The sequence below is a fragment of the Aythya fuligula genome, chromosome 7 (genome assembly GCF_009819795.1).
Source record: "Aythya fuligula isolate bAytFul2 chromosome 7, bAytFul2.pri, whole genome shotgun sequence".
NCBI lineage: Eukaryota > Metazoa > Chordata > Aves > Anseriformes > Anatidae > Aythya > Aythya fuligula.
Genome location: NC_045565.1, coordinates 1,433,630 through 1,460,972, shown reverse-complemented (window position 1 = coordinate 1,460,972; position 27,343 = coordinate 1,433,630). Strand labels below are relative to the sequence as shown.

Sequence of the window (27,343 nt, the reverse complement as noted above, 5' to 3'; positions counted from 1 at the left end):
AAGAAAGAATATCCCCATCTTAATATGCAGCTGAAGAACATGGATGCATTGGTCTTAGCAGTGATATTACAGACAGATGGGAAGCAAGGAAGAAACATGCCATTGTACTCCAAAAGTTAAAGAGGAAGTGGGTGGAGTTTAAAGAATCCTGCTATGTATAATTGTGTAGTTACTGGTGGTTACAGGAGATGCCCTGTGGAGTCACTCTGCATAATCATTTTTAAACTGTAATAAAAACACCATGCAAACAGACAGATGCTCCTTTTTATGAACGTAAAAAAAAAAAAAAAAAAGAACCAAAGTAGTAAACAAATGCTTTCTTCACTTATTCTTCATTCATAATCACCCATACGAAGAAATGATGGCCTCATCACAACTGGTCTTGTAATCAGTGTGCTGTTTATGTTGTGCTTACAAATTTCATTTCAGTGCCCAGTGATCACTACCATCATCTGTGCCTTCACTGCCATTGTCTGTAGAGTGCTGCAGTCCCTACAAAGAGCAATGGAAATGCAATTCTGCCTGAACCTTTGAAATGTCTCAAAATCTCCCACTAGTAGTCCCTTGAAACTTTACTGCTCACCAGAAGAGAGCAAGAACTAGGGCCAAGTATGGGAGAGCCAAGATCTAGGAGAGGTGAGCAGACGAGACCAGCAGCCAAGAAAGCCAGCAGTGCCAGAAGCATTATTTCCACTCTACAGTCCTGACGTTCAAATCCCTTAAAAAAAAAAAAAAAAAAAAAAAAAAAGCATTCAAAGCTCTCATCCACACTAGCGGTTCTGGATATTCGCCACATTAATCACTCATAGGAAAAGTCAATGTTGTGCTTGTACAAGCAAGAGCTCATCAAACTGCATGTAAAATTTTAAAATATAGCTCTTTCTAGCATTTGGAGTCCAAAAGTATGATGGAAAAAAAGCACTGAATCAACAGTGGAGCATCTGTAACTACTTTTAGTGAAGATGGAAGATAAACCAGTGCTGGAGGCACACTCAGAAGGAGCCTTCTTACATGATAGATGCCTTCAGTATTCCAGCATCTTGGCTAGTGTCATCATTTGGTGGAACGAGAAACACTGCTGGGAAAAAGGTAATTCTAATGTAGTTGAACAAAAATATCTATTGGCCCAAAGAGACTAGTCAGCTAATTGCCCCCAATCCAGCTTCCAAGCAAGATTCAAATTGTCAACAGTTTAGGGTCGCTTACTGGGTTATCTTTGTACTGATTTTTAGACTCTGGGCTACACTGAAAATATTTTTCAGTATGAAAAGAATCTACATTTTTAATAGTGAACTGTCATCCAAGCTGTTTCGGAGTAAGGACCTTTCTGGTACCTGCAATAGCAACTTCACACTGAGGTGAGCTTAGGCATTAAAATAGAAGCTTATTCTTGGAGAAACCAAAAACCATTGTACTGCACGGTGGAAAAAGAGTCCTAGTTGAAAAGATAGTGAATGTTCTGTTCAATCTGAACTTTAAACTTGATTTACTTTGAAATGCACTCATTCTCAGAATCATCTCGTCTTTTCTTGTAGTGCATTAACATTACATACAGCAAGATTTACAGCTTGAGACTGTGTTTTCCTTGGGATGCTTTTGTTTTAGGAACCATAGATTTGTGCCATGTCCATTTCAGACCTCTTCAAATCTTCTTTCTTCCTTGTCAAAGGCTGACAAAGTTATTTTTATCAGAGCAAAAAAATATAACAATATTCATATCAGTTCCTGGTGCTTGGGTTATTATACTAGTGGTGACTTTATTTCTTAAAACATTCAACAGCCATTGTCATAGAAATGACAAATTTTTACTTCATTACATAATTGTTTTTTTTTTTTTTTTTTTTTTTCATATTATGCTTTTTTTTTTCCCCCCCATCTGTTAGTTTCCATTAAGTTGCAACACAGTTTTGGCACAAGCTTGGTAGTTTCCATCACAATGTATTAATCTTTTTTCATGTTTTGGTCAAACATCTGGAATCACTCTGCATCTCTCAGTAGAGCAAATATTGCCCAAATCTTTCTCCTTGGAAGATCAGAGAAGTTTGACAGCAATTGATGCTTTGACTGGCATGTAAGTTTCTGAATCTTCATAACCAACTATCTTAATTTCCCAGCATAAATAAGATTTACTCTGATTCAATTGTCAAATTAAATACATAGAATAGGTCTGATAATTATAGCCCAGGATATTCTTAAGGATACTTGGAGTAACAAAATAATACACCTTAAATATACACACATGAAATTCCAAAAATTTTAGTGTATTTTTTGGACTAATTTAAGAAACAAGGTTTGCAAACAATTTTTTCCTCATAACTTGCTTTTCGATGAAAACTTATGAGTTACTTGTTGTTGCTTTGCTGCTGAAATTTGTTACAGTAAATAGTTTAACATCTCAGTCTGTTCTTCAATAGTTTACTTTCTTCAAGGTGAGGAAAAAATTAACTCTTGACTCCTCCTAATATCAGTGTCAATATTCAAATGGCAAATATGACTGTTCCACTTTGTCTTCTAAAATTTGCTTTGTTGATTTTACTAAATCATGTAAAATAGGAAAACCAGAAACACTATAAACAGAAACGCTGGTATGTCTGTAGGAGACAGGAGACAAAGAAACCCAAATTTTCCTTAGTACAATGGCAAATCATGATATTCAAAAAGCCACTTCAACTTTTGGGATTTATTTTTTAGATGCAGAAACGTCCCAGGTAATATTTTAAGCCAAGATAAAAATAAAGGAGGTTTATGCCAAAAGCACAAGTTCATTATTAGTAGTAGTAAAGTCTGTTACATAACATGAGAGAGAGGAAAAAGGACCATTGGAGTAGGAAACATGAAAATAAATGTCTGTTTCTGCAATACCCACAAAAACCTTCATTTAAACTTGAGCATATTTAATAAGGAATACTTATTATTCCAAAAGCTGTGAAGTCCATTAATGTTGCAACATACACATGATGGGGAGCACACGTGGATACTTAGTACTTAAGCAAGGTTTTCTGCTATGCCCTATTCATAAAAGCAGCATAATGACTTTTTAAATAGAAAATTTCTTTAATGGATTTATGTTCATTCTTCACTAAGTTGGGGTTAATTAAAACTGCTTTGAGATGTACCCAGAGGACAAAAACCAAAATAAATGTAAGTGCCAATCTACAACTTTATCAGCAATTGATTTGACTTCCAAATTGCTAAGTCCACTCCAAAATTCCCAAGCAACCTTTAATGCAGTGGTAAATGTGTTCTTCAAGAGGATTAGCACCGGAAGCTAGACCTGAGTCTGCTGTCCAGACCCCAACTTTTGTCAAATGTGAACACTTTCCACTTGTGACAAATACTGTCGGGCAATGGGTGCATACCTTCAGGCTGTTTGTCAGAGAAGGTAAAAACGTGAATTGCCTGCAGCTCAGAAGGTCCTGCATTATGAACTCTTGGGGTGCATCCATCTGAAAACTTTTTTTTTCCTATACCAGATACTGCGTGAACTGTTTTAAGTAGGTACCTTTTCTAGCTACTCAGGAGTAGCCTCCCTCGGTCAGCTTTCAGAGGCTACGCACACTGATTTCCTGCCGGTTTTGTATCTGATCAACATGTTTCTCATATCCTTGTTGTAGCTATTAGTTTCATCTTGCTGTTTGTTGGAGCAACTGCTTGACTGGTTACTGGCATGTCCGTAAGACCATTCTTCTGTTTGTACTTGTCTTGAAGAACCTTTAACAATAAAATATTTTAATAATGAAAATTAGACTCATAAGCAAACTAGCTATTGTGAAATAAAAGAAAAAGGTGTCAATGAACAGACAGTAAAAGAAATAACCTACCTGTTTTCTAAGCTTGCAAAATTAATACATTACATGATTTTTTTGACAATAACTCATCCACCTCTTATATGGCAGGTACAGAAATACTGGCTTATGAAAAGCATTTACAATTAACTCCCTATCAGAGTAAGAGGCCATTTACGTTTCGACCAATTCAGACACCTTCCCTAGCTGCCTACATGTCTGTACAGTTCTCTTACTACACAGAAGCTATGGAAAATATTGTAGACAGCAATCATGCACATAAGAGATATTTCCAGAAGACCAATTGTTTTTCCTTCTCCAATAATCAAGAGCTGTGCAGCTTCAGGTAAAAAAACAAACCTTTCTTCTGCTCAGATGCCAGTGGTTGGTTCTTCACTGAGAAAAGGTAGCTGTAACAGTGTCCAAACATGTCTGGAAACAAATACTTCCTGGTTTACTTACTGCACTTATAGTAAAAGCACACATTCCAGAATATCCTTGCCTACTGCACATTTCCCAGTCAGCATGCAACAGGACTCAATACACCTTCTGTAACCATTTTTTCCAGGACTTTGTAAAGGTAACAGTCATCTCCACCAAGAAGTTGATTTGGAGTTGGGTCAAACAGTGAGGATGGATGTCCCGTCTAGGGTATAGGAATATCCTTCTCTTTTCTCTTGTGTATAGCCAACATTTCTCAGTACATCCTCCTCCTCTTCAGACTGAAGATCACTAGCTTTGATCACTAGCTTTGCTTTTTTGACTGGTTGAATAGAGAAGTGATGAGTATCTGGACAGCAAAGCCTCTTCAGTCAAGGAGCAATCCTGTTCATGCCTTGCCATGCCAGCTGCCTGGAACACTGCTCACACTGCATGAAGAATAGCTCTGATGGTCCATCATTGTTTCTCCTCTTTCCTATACCACCTTTACCATTCTGCTAACTGTAGCCACACAGTAGTTTCATTAGAAGCAATTCCCAAATAAACAGTCTGCAAATGAAACCATCTTGTTTCAGATCCCTGTTGTTAGTTATTGCTCCGGCATCGGAAGTGCTGTGCAATCTGCTGGTCCACCTGCCTCTGCAATTCCCACTTAATTTATGCCAACGCCTTGTGAATTGGTGCTGAGTACTACAGCCTCGGGTTGCCTTCAAGAGAAGAGCTGATCTGTCCCTGTTCCTGCATCATTTTCCTGAATATGTACTGGGAGTTGCAGAAAACATTTTTAAGAGGTCAGTGATCCAGGAATACTGTAATTTGAGTAAGTGGAGAGCTGTGTGTACAAAATAATCAACTAAGAAAACACATTAGACTGGAATGATGAAGTGCTTGGACATACTGTGTGAGGCAAGTAACATTAAATGCATCTCACTACATTTCAAACAGACAGGATTGATGAAACATTGCCTGCATATTACCTCAGCGGGAAAACTATTCCTCTTGCTAGATTTCAACCGGTTCCAGGGCCAGTATCCCAAATAAAAAAATCATATTGATTGTCAAGAATTGAGTTCTTTTACACTGAAAGCAACAGTGTAACAACTGCCACAAAAGAACACAAACAATCAAACCAAGCAGTCCTTAAAATGGGAAGGCCAAATGAAAGAATAAAACTCACGTAAGCCAAGCCATTAACACCTGCTCTGAATTGAACCTGAGAAAATTTAATCCCTTTTGCATTATTTTTTTAATGAGGTATAGCAAAGAAGTGTTCTCATTTAAAAGCCAAACATATTGCATGTGATACAAAAAGAACAGTAGAACAGAGTATTAGCATGTGAAAGAAACATGTTGCAATTATGTGAAATACTGCTTTTTATATTTTATTAACAAGCAAGCATCCCTGGAATTGGGTCTAAATAAAAATATTTCATTAACCAATCAGAATACAAGGGAGTTATATAAATTTATTTTACGGAGCATTGATTAGTTTTGAAAATTCCCATTTGTACTGTTTTAATTTCATCTTTTATTTAAAAAATCACTAAAAGGACACAACCCACAAAAATACAATCTGTATCTGCTCTATATTTACAGATAACTGGTCACTATTAAGGCACAGATTTAAAACTAACATTTTTATGTAGCAAGTCAAATATTTGTGCATAATACAACACTAACAATACGGTATGCTGTACTGTCATATTCCCTTTGTGGAATCAAAAGAAGTGAGAAATTCTTTTTCCAGTGTGTTCTTCTTTTTTTGTGTGTGTGAAGCCCTATTGAAAATAACGTTGTTAATGGGAAATTCTTCACTTTGGTGTAGATGATGATAAGCACTGCTCAGCAAAAGACCACATCAACTTAATACTGTAATAACTTCTGTTTCCAAATATAATACTGTCTAGATATATAGCATGCACTTATGAAAGACTAACAATGTAAGAGTGTAAAGAGTTTTGATGCTTTTAGGTTCAGGCAAAATAAGCAAGAAGGGGTTGCAGAAAGTTCTGTACGAAGTGTTGTTGAGTATTTCAATAAAAGGTCTTATAAGATCAACATGACTGAAAACAACTTGATTTTCAAACAATGGTCTTGAAAACGCAAACATTTAAATGAAAGCTTGTTTGTAAGCACATGTATCAGTCCACATCAATGGAGCTATCTATGTGCTTAGAAGCAAACGTAAGTGTAAATAGCTTTAGAATTAGAAATTGTGGCTTCCACAAGGGTTTGCATGAAGTTCTCTTTCCTGTGTAACAAACACACACACAAATACCTCACAAATAAGTGGATATTTGCCTATGGCATTTGAACACAGTAGCTTTGATGTGAACAACTGTGTGCATGCAAGATGCAGTTCTATCCATTCTAATCCGAAGTACAATTTTAAACCCAGAGGAAGCTAACTGCTACTTGATCTACAGTGGAAGTCACCCAGCTATACACCATTAAGTAGATATGGCTGAAATGAGTACTGAGCAGTTATTTTTTGTTAGCCACAATAGGCTTTATATCATTGCTTGATCATCTATGCCCTCAAGTAATAACTTCTTGAAATTCCCTTTGTGTGTGCAAATCTCTTGACCTCATTTTGTTTTTCTCACCTTAAAAGAATTATCCATGGAAAGTGTCAAAACTATTTCTCACCCATTTTTGCATAAAAACCAACTACTGTAAATGTTACTCTAATGCCTTCTGTTAAGAGCACTTGACAGTGGTTTATGTCCATCTCAAAAGGCTTGTACACTGAACATAAATAATACATTACAGTAGAGGTAATTCACAACATTTCTTATGGGAAAGCTTTTCAACAAATTAATGCTTGGAAATTTTATATTGCATTGCAGAAAGAGGCACTTTATGAATTCCTTCATTATATGAGAACCCTTCATAAACCCATAACAAGACATCTGTAAAGACAGAGGAATAATATTGCCAAATTATTCAGACTTTCACAGTATAAGAATGCAATAGTTAGCTCTAGCCACTTATAATATCGACTCTGTTGAACATAACTTGTTTCAGAAATAGTTCATCTCCAGAGTTTTAAACACTTCTGCAGCTGACCATTACACATCTAAACTGAACAAAACAGATGCTATTACACCTATTTCATGTTGGTCACTTATTCGCTGCATGCATAGTCATGTAAGTAATATGCGTCATTTATTAAATGGCAACAGTGCCGTCTTGTCAAATTAGATTAGTTGTATTTAATCAAACTGACAGCCCAGAGCTCTAGTTTGATGAATGCCTTTCATTCTCTACCATAAATCTGCAGTAGATCAGTTTAATGTTACATATTGTAGGTGTATAGGATCTAAAAATAAAAGTCTGATATAAATAAGTGTCCTTTAGTGGCAGGATACTAAAAATAGCCCTTTGCTTTAAGACAACCATTAAAAACAGTTTTAGCATAAAGGCAGCAGTTAAATATGATGACCGCAAAGGGTTAATATTGCAAGGTCCATTTTGGTCTTTCATTGCATCTGTTACAGTTAGCGAATTTCATTGCAAGCAGTACTAGACTGCTTCATGAGAGCATAATAGGACTGGTCCACTACCGTGTGGCTGGATTTTGGAACAATCTCTTCAGGTAGCTACTGGGGAGACAGAGAGAAGGGAAATCTGCATAAGAACCAGTTCCTAGTACCATTAGAGTGAGAAGTGACTTAATGCAGGAACATTGAAAAAAATTTGATTAGTGCCAATATAAAAATCAATATGGAAATGAAAGAAATAAATTTCCACAGGACAAGAAATCAGAACATGTAAAGTGCAGAAAGACCTCAATAATTATTTTAAGCAGTACCAGAAAAATCCATCTTGATAAAACCAACATCTATGCTCTCTGGCATCCCAGCTCTTCATTCTTCCTTCATTCAACAAAGTAAAAATTCAGTGCATACATTATAGTTATAGGTAATAAAATACTAAACAAAGAACCCTATATTATTATTATTGCAAAATCTGTCCAATCTACATGAGTAAAACATAACCCACATTTGGTGTTTTGAAAGACAGAAAATGTGTTTTCTCTTTTTTGGCACAGTACTGTGCAGACAAAATGCTTTGGTCCTTGATACCCAAACTCCCAAAGTGCAGAGGGTGGTGTGCAGTGAAGGCTGTCCACAGGATTGCCATGTCCATCTTTACAGCTGACTTTTTGAGCCACAACTTACTGCTACCAGCGACCGCTGACACTAGCAATGTCCGAATGATACTGACGTGGCAGTCTTCCACTCGCTCCACCTTCAAGGAATGAGGCACGTATGTTTGCTGGGTCAAACAGCTTTCTTCGGTTTTTATTCAGCTCTACAAAGTAAATAAAACACCCCTCAGATACAAGTGTTTATTTATTTATTTTTAAATCAAAACAACCCAAACTTCTATTTCAGTAAGAACGCTTTAGATACAGAACAGTATCAACTGAGAACGTCAGTGAGGTACTCATTCAGTTTAATCAGGATAGTAGGAGTGCCAGGGTAAGACTCTGTAGAAGCTGATTGGGAAGCAAGCATCTATTCATCGCAGTTCTTAATTTGCACTGATACAGTATGGAGTTGATACTTTTTTTTTGCAATGATGCTTTAGATCAAATTGCCATAGCTGAAATAATTTTAAAAGGTTCTGCTACCGAACTCAAAGGCTGCAGTCTTCTGAAGGGACATGCACATAGAATGTATAGTTGCAGCACAACCATGTTATATAAAATGAGACGACAAAAAAGAAAACTTAGCATCTCAATCATTTCCCAGTGCACGTATCTTTAACAATAACATTGAAACAGTATTTTACTATGGATTTTATTAAAAAATGGCGCTCGCCTCTTATTCAAATACACACCCTAAGTTTGTATTAGCAAATGCTCATCCAAAATGATTTTTCTTTCCCCACTTATCTGTTCTTATGAGCAAACCAGATGTGACAGACAAATCACTGAAAGATTACAGAATTTCATGACAGCTACTAAGCTAAGTACATTGTATTTCCACCCTCTTTAGGTCATCACTTTATATGCATTCACTAGAAGCGATGCAATTGGAAGGAAAAATGAACTAATGTTGCACTACCTACCTGAAGAAAACTTTCTCCAATATAAATTCATCACCAAGACAGCAAAGGCAGAATATTCATATGTAATATGAAATTGCACGCTATTTCTTACAATTAGAAAACAGAGCTAGGCATAGTACAGCACACTGGAAGAATCAGTATTTGGCCTTCATCTTTCTGCACACAGGGTATGAGACAACCTTTTAAAGTGAACTGGAAAAAAAATCAAGTAATGTGTTTTATTCAAACCCATGCAATTTGTAGGGACTCACAGTTCTGGGGAATAAAACAGAGTTCACTATCTGCTGTGAAACAGACTTTGTACTAGGCTCCAACTTTTTCAAGCAGACCATGCAACTGAAAATTTATTTGGGAATATGAAAGCTTTATAAAGCCTGGTTTTAAGTGCCTTCTGAGGAGGGGTAGGTCACTAGAAATCAAGAAATGAAAACCCGTGTGAAGTAGTTTCTTTACCTGAGATTGCAAGCAGCATTTTTCTTCTGGCACCAAAAGTGGTAATTCCTAGCTCTTTCAGATCTTGATCAGTAAGAGTAAGAAACGTCTGCAGATCGATCTAGAGTGATAAGGAATAGGAAAATTAAACAAAACAAGTTTATCCCCCAAACCATTAAGCTGTAAAATGTGGTTCAGAATAGCCTCTTTTTTTTTTTCCTACTGCATTTTACATGCAGAGAACTAGTTGGTAGAAATGTAAACAGCAATCACTGCATTCTAATGACTTCTTCACAGTTTCTCAGTTTGCTACCCTCTCTCTCTGACAGAAACTTAAAAAGTAAGCAGTTTTTGAAAAGCACAGAAGTCTACTAATGACATTTGATTTTGAGTATTTATCAGAATTGCTATAATGTAATTGGAAACAACCAGATAGATATGGTAGGTGATTCAGATTTCAGAAAGTTAAGAGAAGAAAATTGCTCAGCTACTGGTGATGCATTTGAATTAAAGCACTGAGCATTTCACAACGTATCAGAGTGTGTACTACTAATACAATTCATGGAAATGCCGTAGAAAATTTACTTTTCATTCCGGCCTGTTACGCTCATCACACTTGATCAGTGACTCTTGAGGTTAAAATAAAATAAAACATCAAACAAAAGCCATCTTTAATGTTAGAAACAACACAGCCATCTCCAGTTACTCATTGAGAGTGGCCTCAAAATAATATCAAAGTTTTAATGACTAGATAATATGGGCACTATGGAGCACGCAGGGGAGCACAGAAGAGATAGACCTGAGGGACTGTACACAGAATTAATTGAGGCACAGCTGGACTTATTTCTCCAGATTGAGTATTGATCCTGCCACACAGTTCGGTTGCACAGAAACCGAATTCCCCCCAGCGGTAAGCAGTAAGATTAGAGAGATGAGAAGCATTTGGCAGGAAATGCACCAGATCCAGCTGCACTGGACTGATATGGCAACAACACACTCCGACGGACTCAGGATGATTCTGTGAGTGCGTGTACATGAGTGACTTGGAGTGCTGGAGGAGGTACAAGCTTGCCTTCTGCCTAGCCTTGAATATACCCCTGGTGCATGCAAAGCAGTTTTCCTCTCCCAGAAACATATCTCAAGCTACAGGTATATCTCAAGGTACACCAACAGAGCAACTCATGTACAACATGAATGGAAGGTCCTCTTGGAGTTTATTCTTCATGAACAAGTGCACAGTCCCCTTGACAACAAGGCAGTGTGTGCAGATACCTACTTTGCATGGTCTGTTAGTACAAAACACTCAGGTGTGGATCTGAGACCACCAACTGGTGCAGATCTCACTGCTGATAAAAATAAAAGTTGCAGGATGAAACAATGCCCATGCCCAAGCTCACTATCTGGAAATTCAGAGACATGATAAAAGCTAGAATAGCGCTGCTCATGAAAATCCTGTCACCAAGAGACTTCTCAGCAGTGGTCAAGAGATGGAACAACCACTGTTGTAAAAACACACTACAAACACAAAGATATCTTTCAAACGAATACTGACCTCTTGCTGTTGGAATACATCTGTGTATTTGCCCAAACCAAGTTTGCTGAACAGCTCAGGCAGGTCAGATCCCTTGAAGAGGCTGTTCAGGTTGCAGCCATTGCTTCCTGTCAGCGAGGAAATGCAGTCCATGTAATTGCTGCTACTGAGATAGTGTTCAGCTGAAAGGGAAGAAGTGCACTTTTCAGTCACGTCACAGAGATGTACGATTTTCTGTCACTTCAACACCGCATTCAGTTAGATCATTAAATTACCTAAATATTTAAATTATTTAACATCAAAAATGAAAGCAAAAAAAAGATCAAAAAACACTTCTCAGTTGTCTTTGAAAATGAACAGAAGGGGTTTTTGTTTTCTTTTCCTTAAGTTCTGGAATTTGTTTTCTACACAAAGTCACATTATGTAAACAGTCACATGGATGCAATTCAGAACCTCATACAGGGCAAAGACCTGAAATGCACCACTGCTTTTTCCTCTCCTTATGCCCTCTCCTGTTTTCTCCAGTAGGTGTTTTGGAAAATACCATTGCAAACAATCACAAACTGCTCTTTTTGGTCTGATTTGGGAGAACACCATGCTAGAGCAATTCCTGGTAGAGGACCAGTGAATAGCTGCATGATTTGTTGTACAGTACAGATTAAAAAAGAATTAAATAGTTTTATAAAAGATTAAAACCAGAAATATGCTCCCTATAAAATTTTAAATTACATTCCCAAAAAGTGCATTTTAAAATGAAATTTTAAAATTTTGAAATTTTTAAACAAGAAAACCCATGTAGCTGCACAATCCTTACCTTTTGTATGTCATAGTTCACAAACATATAGGTTTTTTTTTTGTTGTTGTTTTTGTGCAGCATAAGAAAAATAAGATAGCTTCCTGGAACTATATCAGGAATTTGTGTAAATGAAGCCACTGTAAGCACTCCCTCACTTGTTTACAGACACCAGAAAGTATACAGCAAAAGGGTACCTTCCTACGCAAGTAAAAATATGATTGTCCCATTTTGGAGGAGAATTTTAGAACACAGACTATTCAGTGTTCAGTAATAGAACTGTGAACTTGAAGTTTGACAAATGAAGCAATTACTAGGCTGGCATTTTAGGCTGTAAAAGGCAGTGCCTTCATTTCCTCTGTATCAGAGTAAAACAATACAAAACATATCAAAACAGAAACTAATGATCCTACAATCAGTGCAGATTATGCAAGACTTTGTACTGGAAAAAGTGAAATATTACAAGATACTACTGATGCAGTTAGGAACCACTAGCATAAAAACAAAGCAGAAATTCAATACCACTATATGACCGTATGAACAAAAACTTACATAGTAATACTCCTAAACTTGTATGTTAATGTAAGCGCATTAATTTGTCCAGCCAACTCATAACTGTTTTTCATCTCCTGTCCAAAAATTCCATTCTTCACTCACTAGCAGATAGCCCACTAAAGATTTGTCTATTGCTGCATCAATAACAGCAGAATAATGATAGTCTAGAAATAAGCTTTTACGTCTGTACACCTTGAAAAAAAAAAAAACAACAAAAAAAACCACACCACCACCTTTCAAGACAGCAAAGAGCTTTCAGAAAGATTGTTTTGCATAAAGAAATTCCTTGAAGGTTTTCTGGATCAACACTTGTATATCATATTATACTACCTTGCAAATGCTTTGAATATATATTCATTTATATCAATTATATATTCACAATATTCATTGATACAAATTTGATTTAATAATAGTAATAATCAGATCTTAGGAAACTATTAACCTGATTTATTTTGTTTCCGCTTGGGGCTGCCAATTGAGGAGACAAATTCATGAGCTGTGGGTCCAAGCCCATTATGATCTCTCCAGTTATCAGATTCACTGCCATTTCCAAGGTGCTCCCGACTGTTGGACCGTGAGAGAGACATCGATGAACCCTGCAAGCCACAGAAAGAACATTTGGGCAAAAAACAGAAGTTTCATTGTGATTCAAATGTTTTCTTTGAAGCAGTCCTGCTTAAAAACAGCTTTAATGCTTGCAAACATTCTTTTGGCAGTTGATCAATTGTCAAATTGCAAGCCAGACACAAAAACAGCAGGTGTGCTTAAAACATATGTGGTTTAAGGATTTTAAACAGTTCAGAGACTACACTTCAGAATGAATTGCTCGGTATTTCCGACTTTGTTTCCAAAAAGTTCTGTGAGATCAGATTCCCATACAAATTCTAGACATTAAGCACTCTGTCTATGCATCCCTTCATGGGGAAGAGAACTACAGAACATTTGTTTAGAGAGAAGTGAATGAAGTATACAGTACTTGACTATTGTATACAATGCAATGACAACAATCCTGTAACCATTTGTGAATTTTTTTGATATCTTTTATAAAAGATTTTCACATTCCTGTAGAATATTAATTATCAACTCCAATTACCACTGAGTCAGAGTGTTTCCAATAAAGGCAACATTCCCTGAAAAGCTGCAGTTAATTAGGGAACTGGGTGGGGATATACCCAAAAAAAGATTAATATTGATACCGCACACATACACAAGCTAAAAAAATATAGAATTAAAACAATTTAGTTCTATATATTTGCATCAAATTCTAACTGAAAAAGCACAATTTAGGAGTTAATATTTTCCACTGCTCAGGAAAATTGACACCACTGGAGAAAAGCAAAAGCTCCTTGTCATTAGCAAAATCAGGTGTCAACTGTGGTTAGCATGACCCAACAAATGAAGAAAGGAATGGATTTACTCCAAGCCTTACAAATGAACAAGAAAAGACAGAGCTTCTACATTGCGCCTGAACGTGGTGACGGCTAAAAGTTGTAAAGCAAAAAAGATGTCGGCCAATGTTTCTGAATGCCCGATAAAATATTACAGTGGAAGTTATATGTTCAGTGATCTTTTAATTTGTAAAAAACTTTCTAGACCATAGACTATAATACCAATACTGCATCTCTTCAACGACTAGTCCCTCAGTACGTTCCACGTTTTACACAAAAAACGTACACGCAGGGAAGAAGAGTGGCAGCATGATCTCTGACACCGATGATGTTGCAGACTTCTACTAAATAGAAACATGATAACAAGGAATCCTAGATTTTTATTTTCCCCAGATGTTTCCACAATAGCTCATACCAAACAAGGGAAACAGGACTCCAAACATACTACATTTCAGGGTAAGGAGCTAGGCCTGTGGTTTGTACATGGGCAAACTCCAAGCGACTAAAACACAAAACGGTCTTAGAACTATATGTCTGCTTAGAGACCCTTAGTAGTGCATCACAGCTTGGGGAAAACCCCCAGCCCAGCTCAATCAGTAAAGTAAGTTAAATAAAATGACGGATTTTGGTTGTCACTTTTTCTCTCCAAGTCATTTCTGCAAACTCAATATAAGTACTCAAATCTATTACATATAACTGAATGTCACGTGAAGTTCATATATCAAGTGGGGAACACTAAAGTACTTTTTTTTTTTTTTTTTTTTTTTTTTTTAAGTGTTTGACTTTAAAAAAAAAGTGGTTGAATATTTCTTTTAAATTAAGTAGATCAATAAAGCAAACTTCTACAGCTTTGTGAACAGAATGTAACATAAGCTGCTACTATTCCTTTTTCTAACATTGTTTCACCACACAGTAATTTACATTATATAGCTTACATGTTATATAATCATATTATTTTAAAGCAGGTTACACAATTACTACCACTAGTCTGTCTACAATTATTGAGTCATTTGGTCCCTTAAGTTGTTTTCATCTGCTTTAAACAAGTATCTTTACAGGAGCAATATTCTATAGATCTAGAGCATGATTTATGCAGCTGATATAACTGTATGTTGGGCTGAATGTATTCCATATGTGTTGTTAATTATCTAAGAAACATTTTTCAGAATAAAAATACTTAATACCTTAAAAAAGGCTAAAAAAATCTAATCTGAAACCAAGGTTCAGACATTTCTCAAAAGAAAAAATTACATCATTCAATAGAAATAAATTTCCATTGCACTCTGTGTTCCATATACCTCATATGTAGTTGTCATAGATGGCTTGTACGATACATGATTAGCTCTTCTCAGTTCTTTGATAGTTTCTGCAGGCATAGATTTAGAGAACCCCAACCCACTCCATGTATTTGTTGGGGTTCTCACTTCAGTTACAACTGGCTTCTTTAACATAGCTGAAAAAATGCAAAGATAAATTGGTAAATCTCAACCTTACTAAAGACACAGAGATAATCATCTTAAAATCATGTATGCTCACAGGCTTCTTCAACACACCAAACAAATCCTTAACACCTTCAGTTGCTACACAGATTGAATCCTATACTTCCTGAGGACAATTTAATCTGTCAGAAGTTAGGGAAACCCCTTAGGGCTACAAGGAAGCCAAAAGAATCCCATCTGTTTCAAAACAAAGTGCTTCTGTTTTTCTTCTGGCAAGAGCGTATTTAGTTTATTTTTTAAATAGGGTCAAAGACACGGTTATGTCCCTTATCAATTTTATAACATAATCTACTCCTGAAACGTGGAGCAACCTTGCCAATGACAAACATGCTAAAATTTAAGCTGGTTTAGATGAAGCATTACAGCTGTGAGTCTTTCCACAATTTGTTTACACTGAGTACTTGATACTATGTTGGTATTAAAAAAAATTTGGAACATAAAAAATATGCATGTGTTTCACTATCAGCTTGAAATTTGATTAAACCAAGTTATAGAACTGAGCCTTCAGAAAATTCTTTCAGTGATGTACCAACAAACTTTTCAGAAGTCACTGTTAATCCACATACCTTTGGTTGCTAGTAGCTTCTTCTGCTCATAGTCAAATGCCTAAAAAGCAAACACACAGGAGATGGTTTAATTACCATTCCAACTAAATGTCATTCTAGTATTTAGCTCTTTTTCAAAACAAAGTTTTTCAGAAGCTGCCAAGGAATACGTAACAGTTTCTTGTAAATGTAAGGCACTCATTCAAGCATAGAGTAAGATTTATTCAAGCATAGATAAAGATTTGAAATAATTATCTGATTTCCATTTCTGTGAGGCTACAGCAGCATTTAGAAACTTTGGGCAGAACAATTGTTTTGTAAGATTTGTAAGATTTTTTTTTTTAAAACCCTAGTTTCTCTTCCATAATCACCTATTCTTACCAGTTAAAACATTCCCCAACAGTATGAAGTGATATGTATCTTAGACTGCAAATCTAGGTACCACAGTTATCTTGAATAACCTTCTTTCAAGTTTAGTTCCTCTCCATGCACTCACTTTCTAAAAGGAAAACAGGTGAATTTTGGCAGAATTTAAAAAATTGTGTTTCACTACCAAAGACGATAGAAAATTTGAACTTTAGATGTCACTGATTAAATCCATTCTACTTCTCTGAATTACAGATTAGCAAGTCTAAATATGCAAAACTACAAAAATGCATTATTTAGCCTGAAGCGTTAAGCTCATTATTTAAAAGAACTAGACCTCTGATACGAAAAACAGCTACAAAACATCGAAAACACCAAACTTCATCTTGCCCCATTACTTGATGCAGTCTAGTTATGCCCACACTGATAGATCTATACAGAAGAACTGTTACTACTGTTTTACAAATAAAGTATATCATATTTGTATGACAGAACTAGTGTAGCTGCTTCAATAAATGCTTCTGTAGATAAACCTGAAGCTACAATGAAAAATGTTTTGACACTGCTTATGAAAACTTGTAAAGTGTTTTTCGTAAGTTATCACTCATCCTAAAGTAATGATATAAGATTTTACACACATTTAAGATGCTTGAGTAGACTAATTAGCCATATAGGTTTTTTGTGCTGAATTTTTATTTATTTAAGCTCAACAGAAGCATAATAGTTCCCTCCCTCCTTCAGATGTTAAGTTGAAGACCAAACAAATTTTTTTTCTTGCTTTCTTTGGAGTACAAAGACTTAGAGATTACTATTTCTCCTACATTAAGTTTCTATAAGAAGGTAATGACTGTATTTACTTATTTGAAAAGGTCTTGCTGTATTATGTCAAAAATAGCTAGTAATCCTATAGCAGTTTTAACACAAAAATAAGGTTACTTTCTTCCTTCTGTAATGTATGGTACCCTTGGATGTCATCTGAGAACTAAGGGAAAGCTAAAGTTAACAACAGAAGTTATTGTTATTACACATCGAAAGAAGCCTCCTGTATATCACCACACCTTCCTGCAACTGGAGATACCATTTAGTCTAAACTCACAAGACCAGCCACCTCAACATCATTTCTGCATATCAAAACAAACCAGCCATCCTAAATACAACCCACATCTTGAAAGAATGAACAATTTTGCTGGGAAATGCATTCCTGAAACCATAATGGCAAGTCAGTCTGCTAGCCAGTTTCCTTTGCACTTTGCACATATACTTTGCAATTACCAGGTCTTGCAGTAGATCTGGGTTTATTTGGGAAACATACCTGCATATTTACATATGATGGCTGTGCTAGACGTGCTCTTTCGGAGTTCTGCTGGGCAGCTGCTGCTCGCTCTGCTGCCCGCTCACTTCCAGGAGCCTTTTTGTCAGCCATGGGACTTTCAGAAGCACTTAACTCTGCATCCGAGAGCAACCTCTCTGTAGTACTATGGAACAAAGTCAGTATCAACTCCAATCTTTTTCACAAGCAACGAACATTCAATGCAATTGTCATAACTGAGCTTTACTTCGAGAAGTTTGGCAGCAAAACTCAACAAAAGCTCAACAAAAAGAAAGTCAGCAAAAAGTACACAAATACCAACATTTTTCCCAATATTCCCTAAGTCTCAGTTTTCCTTCACTATGTACCATTTACTTCCAATGGTGAAACGAGACATATTGCTGCTGCCTATTTAACCAAGTATGAGATCATCAAGTAAGATCGAAGCTTTCTTGTGTCAAGAATCATTACATGCAATCCCTACATAGTGTGGCTTTATGCTGTTTAGGCATAAACAGCATAGGTGCTCAGGCCAGCACCTCAGCAGTTCTAACAAACTAACAGCAGCAGGGAGAGATACATGTAAGTGGCAAATAAGAAGGATAACGTGGGTCCTACGCTTCGACAATCATGATCCTGCATGCCAATGTACCTCATATTGGAATTTTCTTCTGAAAAAAAGCCCTATCTTATGCCTGCTCTAAAATAATTGTAAACTCTCACTTCAAAGCATATAGAAGTAATCATGTTTTGAAAGATTACTCCCAGAAGAATAAAACCCTAAAGAAATGTTGAGACTAAATCCACAACAAAAAGAACAAGACATACAAACAACTGAGCCTGATAGTTTAGAAATCCAAGGATTTCTGCTCATGAGAGCAGAATTAATGAAATAGATATTACAGCCTTAACAGTGTAAATAGATGAGGTAAAAGATAACATGCATCTCAAGAGTCATGATAAGCAGTTCCCAAAAGCTACTTAATACTACTTAAAGTAGATTGCACAAAACATCACACTAGGAACAAAACCTGTATTGCCAAGATGTATTATGACTCAAAAGGGCCTTTCCCACTGCTGGGTCATGTAAAAAAGCAAAAACAAAAAAATCATTGGGAACATGCTGTTATGTCCTGAAAGTCATTTTTCTACGAAGAAAACAACCTCAAGGACATAAAGGCTGGAACTTAAGAATTGTTCTCAATGTAATCAATAAGAAGGGGATGTGCAAAAACATATCCTTTAGAAACAGCTAATGAAAGTTCCTCTGAAAAAAATACCCAGCCTTTTGTGGGGAAGAAAAGTTGTTTTTTTTTTCCCCATCTCTTCAGACACAGACACAAACTAAACAGAAAAATTCCTGATATGTACAAAAAGTATTCAAAGTTTACAAACAAAAGACAAAGTGGAGGACATAGTAAACAAGCCAAGTTCAGTTTAAGACAGCTCTTTGAACATCTAATGACAGAAACATCTATCTACAAAGACAAAATAGTTCCATTAATCTGTATGTGCACTTTCAGCTTACTGTAAGTGAGAGTTTTTGGTGCCTTGCAGTAATTCAACTGTTTGCCTCTTTGTACACGCCTGCTTGGAAGAGCTCATCATCTGCTTCAGGTCACTGGTATTTGCTGAATGTGATGGACTCCTTGGCATGCCCACTTCTACAAAAGCATCATTGCAACCTAGAAGGCCAGTAAAGAGGATAGTTAAACAGAACTCCTCTTACATTCTAGTGTGCTTAGTGTAGTGATGACAACTATTAAAAAATTGCTCTTCTTATTAACCTAGTCTGCAGAGTTAACAACTTGGCCTGAGGTAAATCAAAAATGTAATTTCAGATACACAGAAAAAAAAGCATCAACATTAATGTAGTGTGTCTACTGTATCTTGTAAGTTACTTGAATAAATGAAGGCAAATAAAAGGCAAGTAATATTAGTTAATATCAAATTTAAAGATCATCAGAATGACTATTTCAAACAAATTTGATTTGGTATCCAGTTTTAATAAACCTTGTCAGGTGCTTATATAATCTCTGCTGGGATAAAAGCTCCCCACTTAATATTCAAATACTTTCAGAATGTATTTTTGCAAATATTAATTGCCTTAATTAGGCAATGCACCATTTATTCAAATCAGTATTTCAGATGACTACAAGCATTAAGAAAAGAACATCTCCTTGTTGATCAGTATTTGAAAGGGAAGCAGGGCCTTTACACAAACCTGCACAGAAGTTTGAAATGAAACTTGCTTTCCTTTCCTCCATAAATGAAGTAAAGATAATTATTCTGCATTCAAACAGCTAAAGGAAAACTGAGGTTTTATTATAAATAGCCAATTAATTCTGTCTGCCGATGTCATCTAAGTCTGATCTACACATAATTTTGTGCAAGAATAACTCTCTCAAAAGGCACTATTTCTTTCCATTCACTGAAGAGCAAAAATAAAACAATGCTAAAAAAAAATTATCTACTGGTTTAAGCTATGAAGTGAAGCTGCTATAAAAGAAATATTAAAATTGTTATAGATTGTTTCCCTAGATAAATAATATAAAAATAACATGGGATGTAAATAAAATGATAAAAGCGTGTTTATGTTAAGTTAAGGTGTTTCTATCATCAGCATGGCTCCTTTAGCATAATTTACTTTACTTGACTATAAATCTGTGAGATCCAAAAGATATTTTCCTTCAGTATTGCTGCACAACCAATGCACAGGCGTAACGTGTTGATTTAACTAACTACATCAATTGTGCATTTCCGTTTCATGAACTCTATGTAGGTTGCACAAATGCTACCAGACAAAAGAACAGAATGTCAAGGTCTTACCTTCTGCACTATTTGACTTGGCAGCTACTTGTTCTGAGGCACCATGAGTACTTGTTTGTCTTGCCGAATCACTGTGGTTTGTGCTCAACACATTTTCTCCCAGCGATGTGGCAGACAGCGCAGCATACTTGATATTTGAGGTCTGAAATGATTGTCAAAAATGGAAGTGATTTTATGTTTTATGCTTAAGAAAATATTGCAAAGTTTGCTTTTCTGTCTGTGCAAGAAAGCAAGAAATTCATTTCTGATACAGGAGAAATTTCATTTCCAATTTTACAACATGGGACAAGTTTTCAAAAATATAAAGATGTTTTAACACTACTGCTCTATGTAGAAACTTAGTAGCTTTAAGAATCTACCAATGAAGCTATTTTTTTCCCTAACTTTTGTAGAACAGGTTTGTTACAAACAGATCTGGTTCTCCAGAGATCACATCACTTACCTTCACGTGACCATTTAAAGAAGGTGACCCTTTTTTACTCTCTGGTTGCATGCCGTTGACATGGACTTCAACAGGAGTCAAGCCTGGTGGTGGAGATGGAGTGTTCTGGCTATAACTAGGTACTCCAGACAGCAAAATACTAGTTAAAGTTGCTTGGGCAGTAGATGGTATCATTAGGTGTGGAATAGCAGAGAAACCTGCAACAAATTTTGGTCATGTTCTGATTAATTTTCTCATTTTAAAAAATTCTCACTTAATACTTCTAATAAAAATGTCTATCTTTATATAGCTTGACACATTACTGAAGAAGTTGCCTTTAAAATTGCATGCCAAAATCAAAATGCTCTAACCATTACTTTGTGAGTTAGCAGTTTCTTACCCAAAACATCAAAACATTGTATGTACATCTATAACCTGCTGTTGCATAAAGTTATAGCTTCAAATTTAGATATTTATTAATCTGTGTGAATATAAATTCTTAAGGCTTTCATAAATGAAAAATTCTGGACTTTCAGTTGTCTTTCCTACAAGTTACTGTTGAACAATTCATTTAACTTCTACCAACCTGTGGCATTTGTGTTAGCAAGAGATGTTGCCCATAATGTGGGGCTAGGTGTGCCTGAACTTGGACTCTGCAGGGGACTCACAGAGCTATTCAGAGCATTCAACAGAGAGTTTGGAGTAGTTGAGGTGTTGACCGACAGGGCTGTTGGACCTAAAAGGCCTGCAAAAAGTCGCACATGTGAATATTCGGCTAAGACTTAGTGAAAAACATTGTGACCAGTTTTTAAGTACTAATTAAAACAAAAACAACAAAAACAACCAAAGTAGCACCCTTGTACATTTCACAGACATATTTGAACACTAAAGCTGCTGTTTACTTGGTGCAGAAAACAAAGTACAGGGAGTCTTAAACTAGGAAACATATAAGAAGAACTGCAGCATCCTTTATGTCCACCTACTGGACTAACTATGGTAAAATCAAAGCATCTGCACAGGTTGCTTTTCATCTATGCCATTCCTGTTTATCTCCTTCATCACTGCTTCTGTCAGTTTGTTTCACAGAAGCATTATTTGCAAAACAAGAAAGTAACTGCACTTCACAACCTTACTTCCATTTCAAATAGCCTTTTTCTGAGCACCTCATATGGATGAACCACTACCACACTAAAATTTATTTAGCTCCTTCTTGCTTTTTCAGTACTGATGGCAAGTCACCCTCCAAAGCCATTTCCTCAAACCAGCTCTTCACCTATGAACATTCATAGGTCAGTTCAGCATTGTAATGAAAAGAGGTAAAGCAAAACTAAACAAAAAAACAATACCAAGGACCTAACAATGCAAAGGCATAACAACAACAGTACCAAGAGCTGCATTAAAAGCCACAGTCAAATTGCACAACCACTTGTACCCATGCAACCCTCACAAAAGCATCTGACATGGAACCGCACAGCACTGCTGGATGGCAGATTGCGAAGTAGTTATGTGAGAACACTGAATTTCAAGAGCCAATGTCAAGATTTGACACTAAATTCTTCTGTCAATTTTTATTTATTTTTAACATTTCTGGTAATCACATATTTACAGATCTTAAAAATGATGTGGTTATTGCAGTCTGGACTCTGCATTTCTTCTATAAAATGTTGGAAGATAGCAAACTTAGGCATTTTTGCACTAAATTTTATAATGATAAATAAGGTCTAAATTGATAGCCTGCGCATCCTCAACTCAACTAGAACTGAAATATTGGTTTTGGTATGTGCACTTTCATGCTACAAACATAAGTACCTACCCAAATTCAAGGCAACCTCATACATCACAATATTGCCAAAGGAAAAATAATCACTTGAAGAAGATTCCTGTGAAAATCACAGAAGTAGTATCCTATATCACCTGCATTTCCCTTCCTTTCCTTTTCAGCTGAGTGGTTTGCAAGCTTCCGGATGATTTTCTACAGAGATGAGTCATGCTGCTGATTATGAAAGCCTTGGAGGAAGTTTTTACAACAACAAGCCCTTGAAAGGCCAGATGCTTTTGGAATAATCTAATGCTTTAACACGAATCCTTATGCAAAAACACATCTGGGTTTTGCACAAAAACTAAATATGTATATTTTTCAAGTGCACGTGAATTAAGTTTCAAATGTGTGCATGTGTACATATATGTACACACATAAATGTGTATATAGGTAAATATACATACACATGTAAACATATACATAAAAATAAAATACATACCAAGTCCAGTGAGTCCTAGTCCTGCTGAGGACAAGATATCCAAACCAGGACAGGAAAGACCAACAGGGCATGAGACAGTAGAGGGATTTGATGGTATGGTGACTCCACTACTTTCAAGTCCCAGTAGACATTTCCGTGCCTCATACATATTTAAGGCATTTCGTTCAACACTTTTGACAATCACAGACTGTAGGGGGAAGAAAAAACAAATCAAACCAAAGGAAAAAAAATAAACAAGGAAAACCAGTGACTAGCAAGATCTAGAGAAGTGAGTCAAATATTAAAGGCTTGTATTCTCTTTTATCAGTAGTCTATATATAAAGTGGACAAAAAAGGTTTATATGAAAGCTATTAAAGTTCTAGCTGTCTGGAAAAAAGAAGTTAGGAACACCTGAAAAACTAAGTTACCAAAAAACTATTTCTTGGGTTGTTTTTTCTTTTTCCAACTTCTCATGCAGACAAGTTTTTCTCACAGTAGATTTTTTTTTTTAATTGATTGCTAACAAACATTGCAATTATGCAGGGGAGATGTGATTGAAGGCAAATTTCTATTAAAAAAGTGTTTCAAATTTGCCTCCCCATAAACAACCAAAAAAATCATCAGTATCTTCCATAAAAAAAAAAAAATCTCTGTATTGTCAAATATTTAATGAAAAATTCAAACTGCCATAAAGGAGAACTGTTTTAACATTTCAATTGGCATTTCAAGTGGAAAATATATACATGCATTTTATGCATTTATGATCTGTTAAGTCAGGAAGGAGGGGCAGACATGTCAACTCATCAGCTCTGAAAAGCTGGCATGAAAGCCTAAAAAGAATATTTGAGCTTCTCACCAACCTTGCTTGGTTGCTTTGGCTTTGGCTTAATGCTTATGAAGACATCTAACTGCTCCATTAGTTGTGTTATAAACTGTGGTTCTACTTCAATTTCTTCCTTCATATCAAACATGAGCACAAGAGGAAGGCACCCCTGAAAAAACATTCAGAAATTCATAAAACTTATAACCTATGCTGCTTCCACATGAATGTTGGCAATAAATTGAAATACATAGATTGTACACATGTACGTCATGGTATTATAAGTACAGAATACAAAGCATGGACGAAATGAAGTAAAAGCTACCTCATTGCCTGCAACAGTATAACAGCATATTTTTACTCTAGGATTTTGCCCATCACAGTAAGCTCACACATGCCCCACATTAGCTACCTACACAAAATTAAGGGTGTCTGGAGGATTCAAATTCAGAAACAACTATTATATATCAAATCAGAATAAAGTATTGTCAAGAACAGATAGCAGCACTCAAACAGTCCACAATAAACTAAGTTTGTAATAAAAGGTTTCTGCAACTCATCGTTGTCTGAAGCTCAACTTTTACCTTTCTTTTCCCCCCTCCTCTGTAGCTACATCAGTATTTTCCAGTGATATAGGTGACAACTCTGAAACCTTTCAGATAGTGAAACTGTAAGTAACTTGCCAAAAATTAAGAAAAAAAATCCCTACCAAAACAAAAACACAACCAAAGAAGGGGAGATGACAGAGGGACAGAAAACCCATCCTACAAGATATCCTGGGATTATTAGATTGCTCATAAAATAAGAACAGAGGGTAACAGTCAGTGAAAGGCAAATCTTTGAGAATTTAGATTCACACAAAGTAAATATCACACATCAGAAAAAACTGTAACGTACGTTTTAGAAAGTGGTCGTATTTAGTCAGTTTCTTGTTTCTCTAATTTTTTGTTCAAAACAAAAAGCAGCTGATTGGTATATCCTTCAGGTCACCAGCTCAGTATTTTATATTTAGATAGTCCTTCTCAACAGTACCACCTATAGCTACAGAGTAGTTTCCAAACCTAAATAATTGAAGTAATTTTAACTTAAGGAAAACTAAACCAAGATATCTCAATTATTTTGACTTTACGAAGACTGACAAATACAGCTTAAATTCAGTAAATGAACTTAGCTTCAGAAACAGTCATAAATGGAGTTTATTTTAAAACTCTGAAATGAATAATCCAATAATAGAGGACTTAAGCTTAACAGAACTGCTGAGAGCAATTCATACATGGATTTTCCAAATGTTTTCATAAAAGAGTTACAGAAAGTATTATCAGGTTTCGACAAATGCCTGCTGAATGAGAATGCAACTAAAAGGATAACAAGAAAAAAAGCAAAGTGAAAACTTTGAAATTGGAATGTCATATTTTATAAGTGGATAGATTTTTGCACTACAGTTTTGGTCTTGTGTGTTTAGAGCACCTGCATGATGATGTTGAGAGAAACACAAGCATTGTTCTTTGATAGTTTGTGAGTGAACAAAAGTGATTCATAATAGATGTATATACAAATAATTCATAATACATGTATAGTACAGCCTGCATTATTATATATGAAACTAACAAAAAGCAAGCCTCAGTATATTTTTAGTAATTATCAAAACAGGAGAAAACCAAAGGGTTTGGGATGAAGGGAAGACAAACCAAGAACACGTCTCCAAAACTCCTCTCACTTGTTTAAGTATTTAATTTAAAATCACTACACCTTCTTCCTTCTCCAGTTTGCTCTCATCACTACTGTGAAAACTATACTACACTGAATATAACTCTACAAGCATTATTCTTACGCTTAGAAATGAAGACTTGTAATGCTTGTCAGAGATTATAGGTATTCACAATTCATACACCACGCAGCCTTCTCAATTAAATTAGTTACTAGTTAATATTAAAGCTTCCATTTAAGACATACTGCTAAGCAACTTCCAAAAAAAATAGTGCTACTACATTGCATACGTCATACTCCAAGGAATGCTACCTATGCACAGTATTACATTTCCCGTTGATATTGTCAGCTCTGCCTCTAACATTAGCCTCACGAGAATTACAGAATCACATGCAAATGAAAATTCAGTAGTTCAGAAAATGGTTACGGCGTTTCTGTTCTTGGTATCAATGTCCAAGTGCTTCTAGATAGTTACTTATAGGACAACCTATCAATAAATCAGTTTTTATTTCATTTTAAAATCACACACTTAGTTCCACAGGACATTTCTACTGCCTTGCTGTGAAACAGCATCAGCTATTACTCTGGTTGAATCAGAGCACTTGGAAGGTGCCAGTAACAAACGTGACCATGGGGAGAAATCCAGCGTGCAGTCACACCTTGCAGGAAATTGCTCCAAAACACAGAAATTTGATTCCACCGGACAATGCCAGAGAAGAAAACAATCAAGCAAAACATACTTCAAAAGAAACTGAGAGTGACTGCAGGCATTTATCTCTAGTTAGCACAGCTGCCTTCTTGTTTTTCTCTGAGGCTGAAAAAAAACAACTCACTGCTTTTACTAAGGTAGGAAACGGAGATAAGCTTTTATCTGGTTAGTTGCTTCTTCCTTCAGCTTTTCAAATTTGTTTTTTGAATACATATACTGTTATTAAGTCTGATTTATCTACAAAACTGGAAACAACAGCAGTTTCTGGATTACGTGTCCATGGAAGTTGAAACAGACCAAATCTCAATTTATCCATGTCCTTATGTCAGTACCCTTCTTAACGGGTGACAGAGTCGGCATGCTTTGGGACACAGAGCTGTTCTGCTGCATTTGCAATTAACAACTCAGGCTTCAATAATTTCATAAAATGGCCCTTGTGTAATCCGAAGTTTCTAGAGTAAAGATATATTTTCATATTTACAGGATAGCTTGTTTGCATTTCCTTCCACTTATAAAACCTACATAAAAGCACTCTTTAAACCTCATTACAGAAATACGTAGAATAAGATTTTCTTAGTATTTTTAGGCACTGTCCTCCCAGAATATAATAACCATGACTATAATTGTACAAAGAGAATGGTGGCACATTTTTGCTTTCCACTATACAGTGAAGCACTGTGCAGCACAATACAGATGTTGACTTTTAGAACTTGATGGTATCATGGTTTATCCTGATACCAGCTTCAAACTGGATTTGAGTCCAATCTTCCATGTGTTGCTCATAAATATCCATATAAAAAAACACATGTACAAGCATCAGTACTACAACAATGCCAAAAAACTCCTATTAAGCTTAAAGGCCAATATAACAAAAACCTTTACAAGTAATAATAATA

At 35.9% G+C, this 27,343-nt stretch overlaps 1 protein-coding gene across 1 annotated transcript in view; it reads right to left on the bottom strand.

The window, feature by feature from the left end:
• Nucleotides 1–5,490: 5,490 nt before the first annotated feature.
• BICC1 (BicC family RNA binding protein 1) overlaps nucleotides 5,491–27,343 on the bottom strand; it is a 97,581-nt gene continuing 75,728 nt past the window's right edge. The window contains exons 9-21 of the mRNA XM_032191130.1: nucleotides 24,072–24,203; nucleotides 23,232–23,418; nucleotides 21,560–21,718; nucleotides 20,995–21,191; nucleotides 20,553–20,694; nucleotides 19,252–19,408; nucleotides 17,727–17,889; nucleotides 16,070–16,109; nucleotides 15,303–15,457; nucleotides 13,059–13,212; nucleotides 11,290–11,450; nucleotides 9,759–9,858; nucleotides 5,491–8,543 (exon numbers count right to left, since the gene is read on the bottom strand). Of these exons, the coding sequence (XP_032047021.1) occupies nucleotides 8,413–8,543; nucleotides 9,759–9,858; nucleotides 11,290–11,450; nucleotides 13,059–13,212; nucleotides 15,303–15,457; nucleotides 16,070–16,109; nucleotides 17,727–17,889; nucleotides 19,252–19,408; nucleotides 20,553–20,694; nucleotides 20,995–21,191; nucleotides 21,560–21,718; nucleotides 23,232–23,418; nucleotides 24,072–24,203 (1,878 nt within the window). The 3' untranslated portion in view covers nucleotides 5,491–8,412. The remainder of the gene's footprint in view (nucleotides 8,544–9,758; nucleotides 9,859–11,289; nucleotides 11,451–13,058; nucleotides 13,213–15,302; nucleotides 15,458–16,069; nucleotides 16,110–17,726; nucleotides 17,890–19,251; nucleotides 19,409–20,552; nucleotides 20,695–20,994; nucleotides 21,192–21,559; nucleotides 21,719–23,231; nucleotides 23,419–24,071; nucleotides 24,204–27,343) is intronic.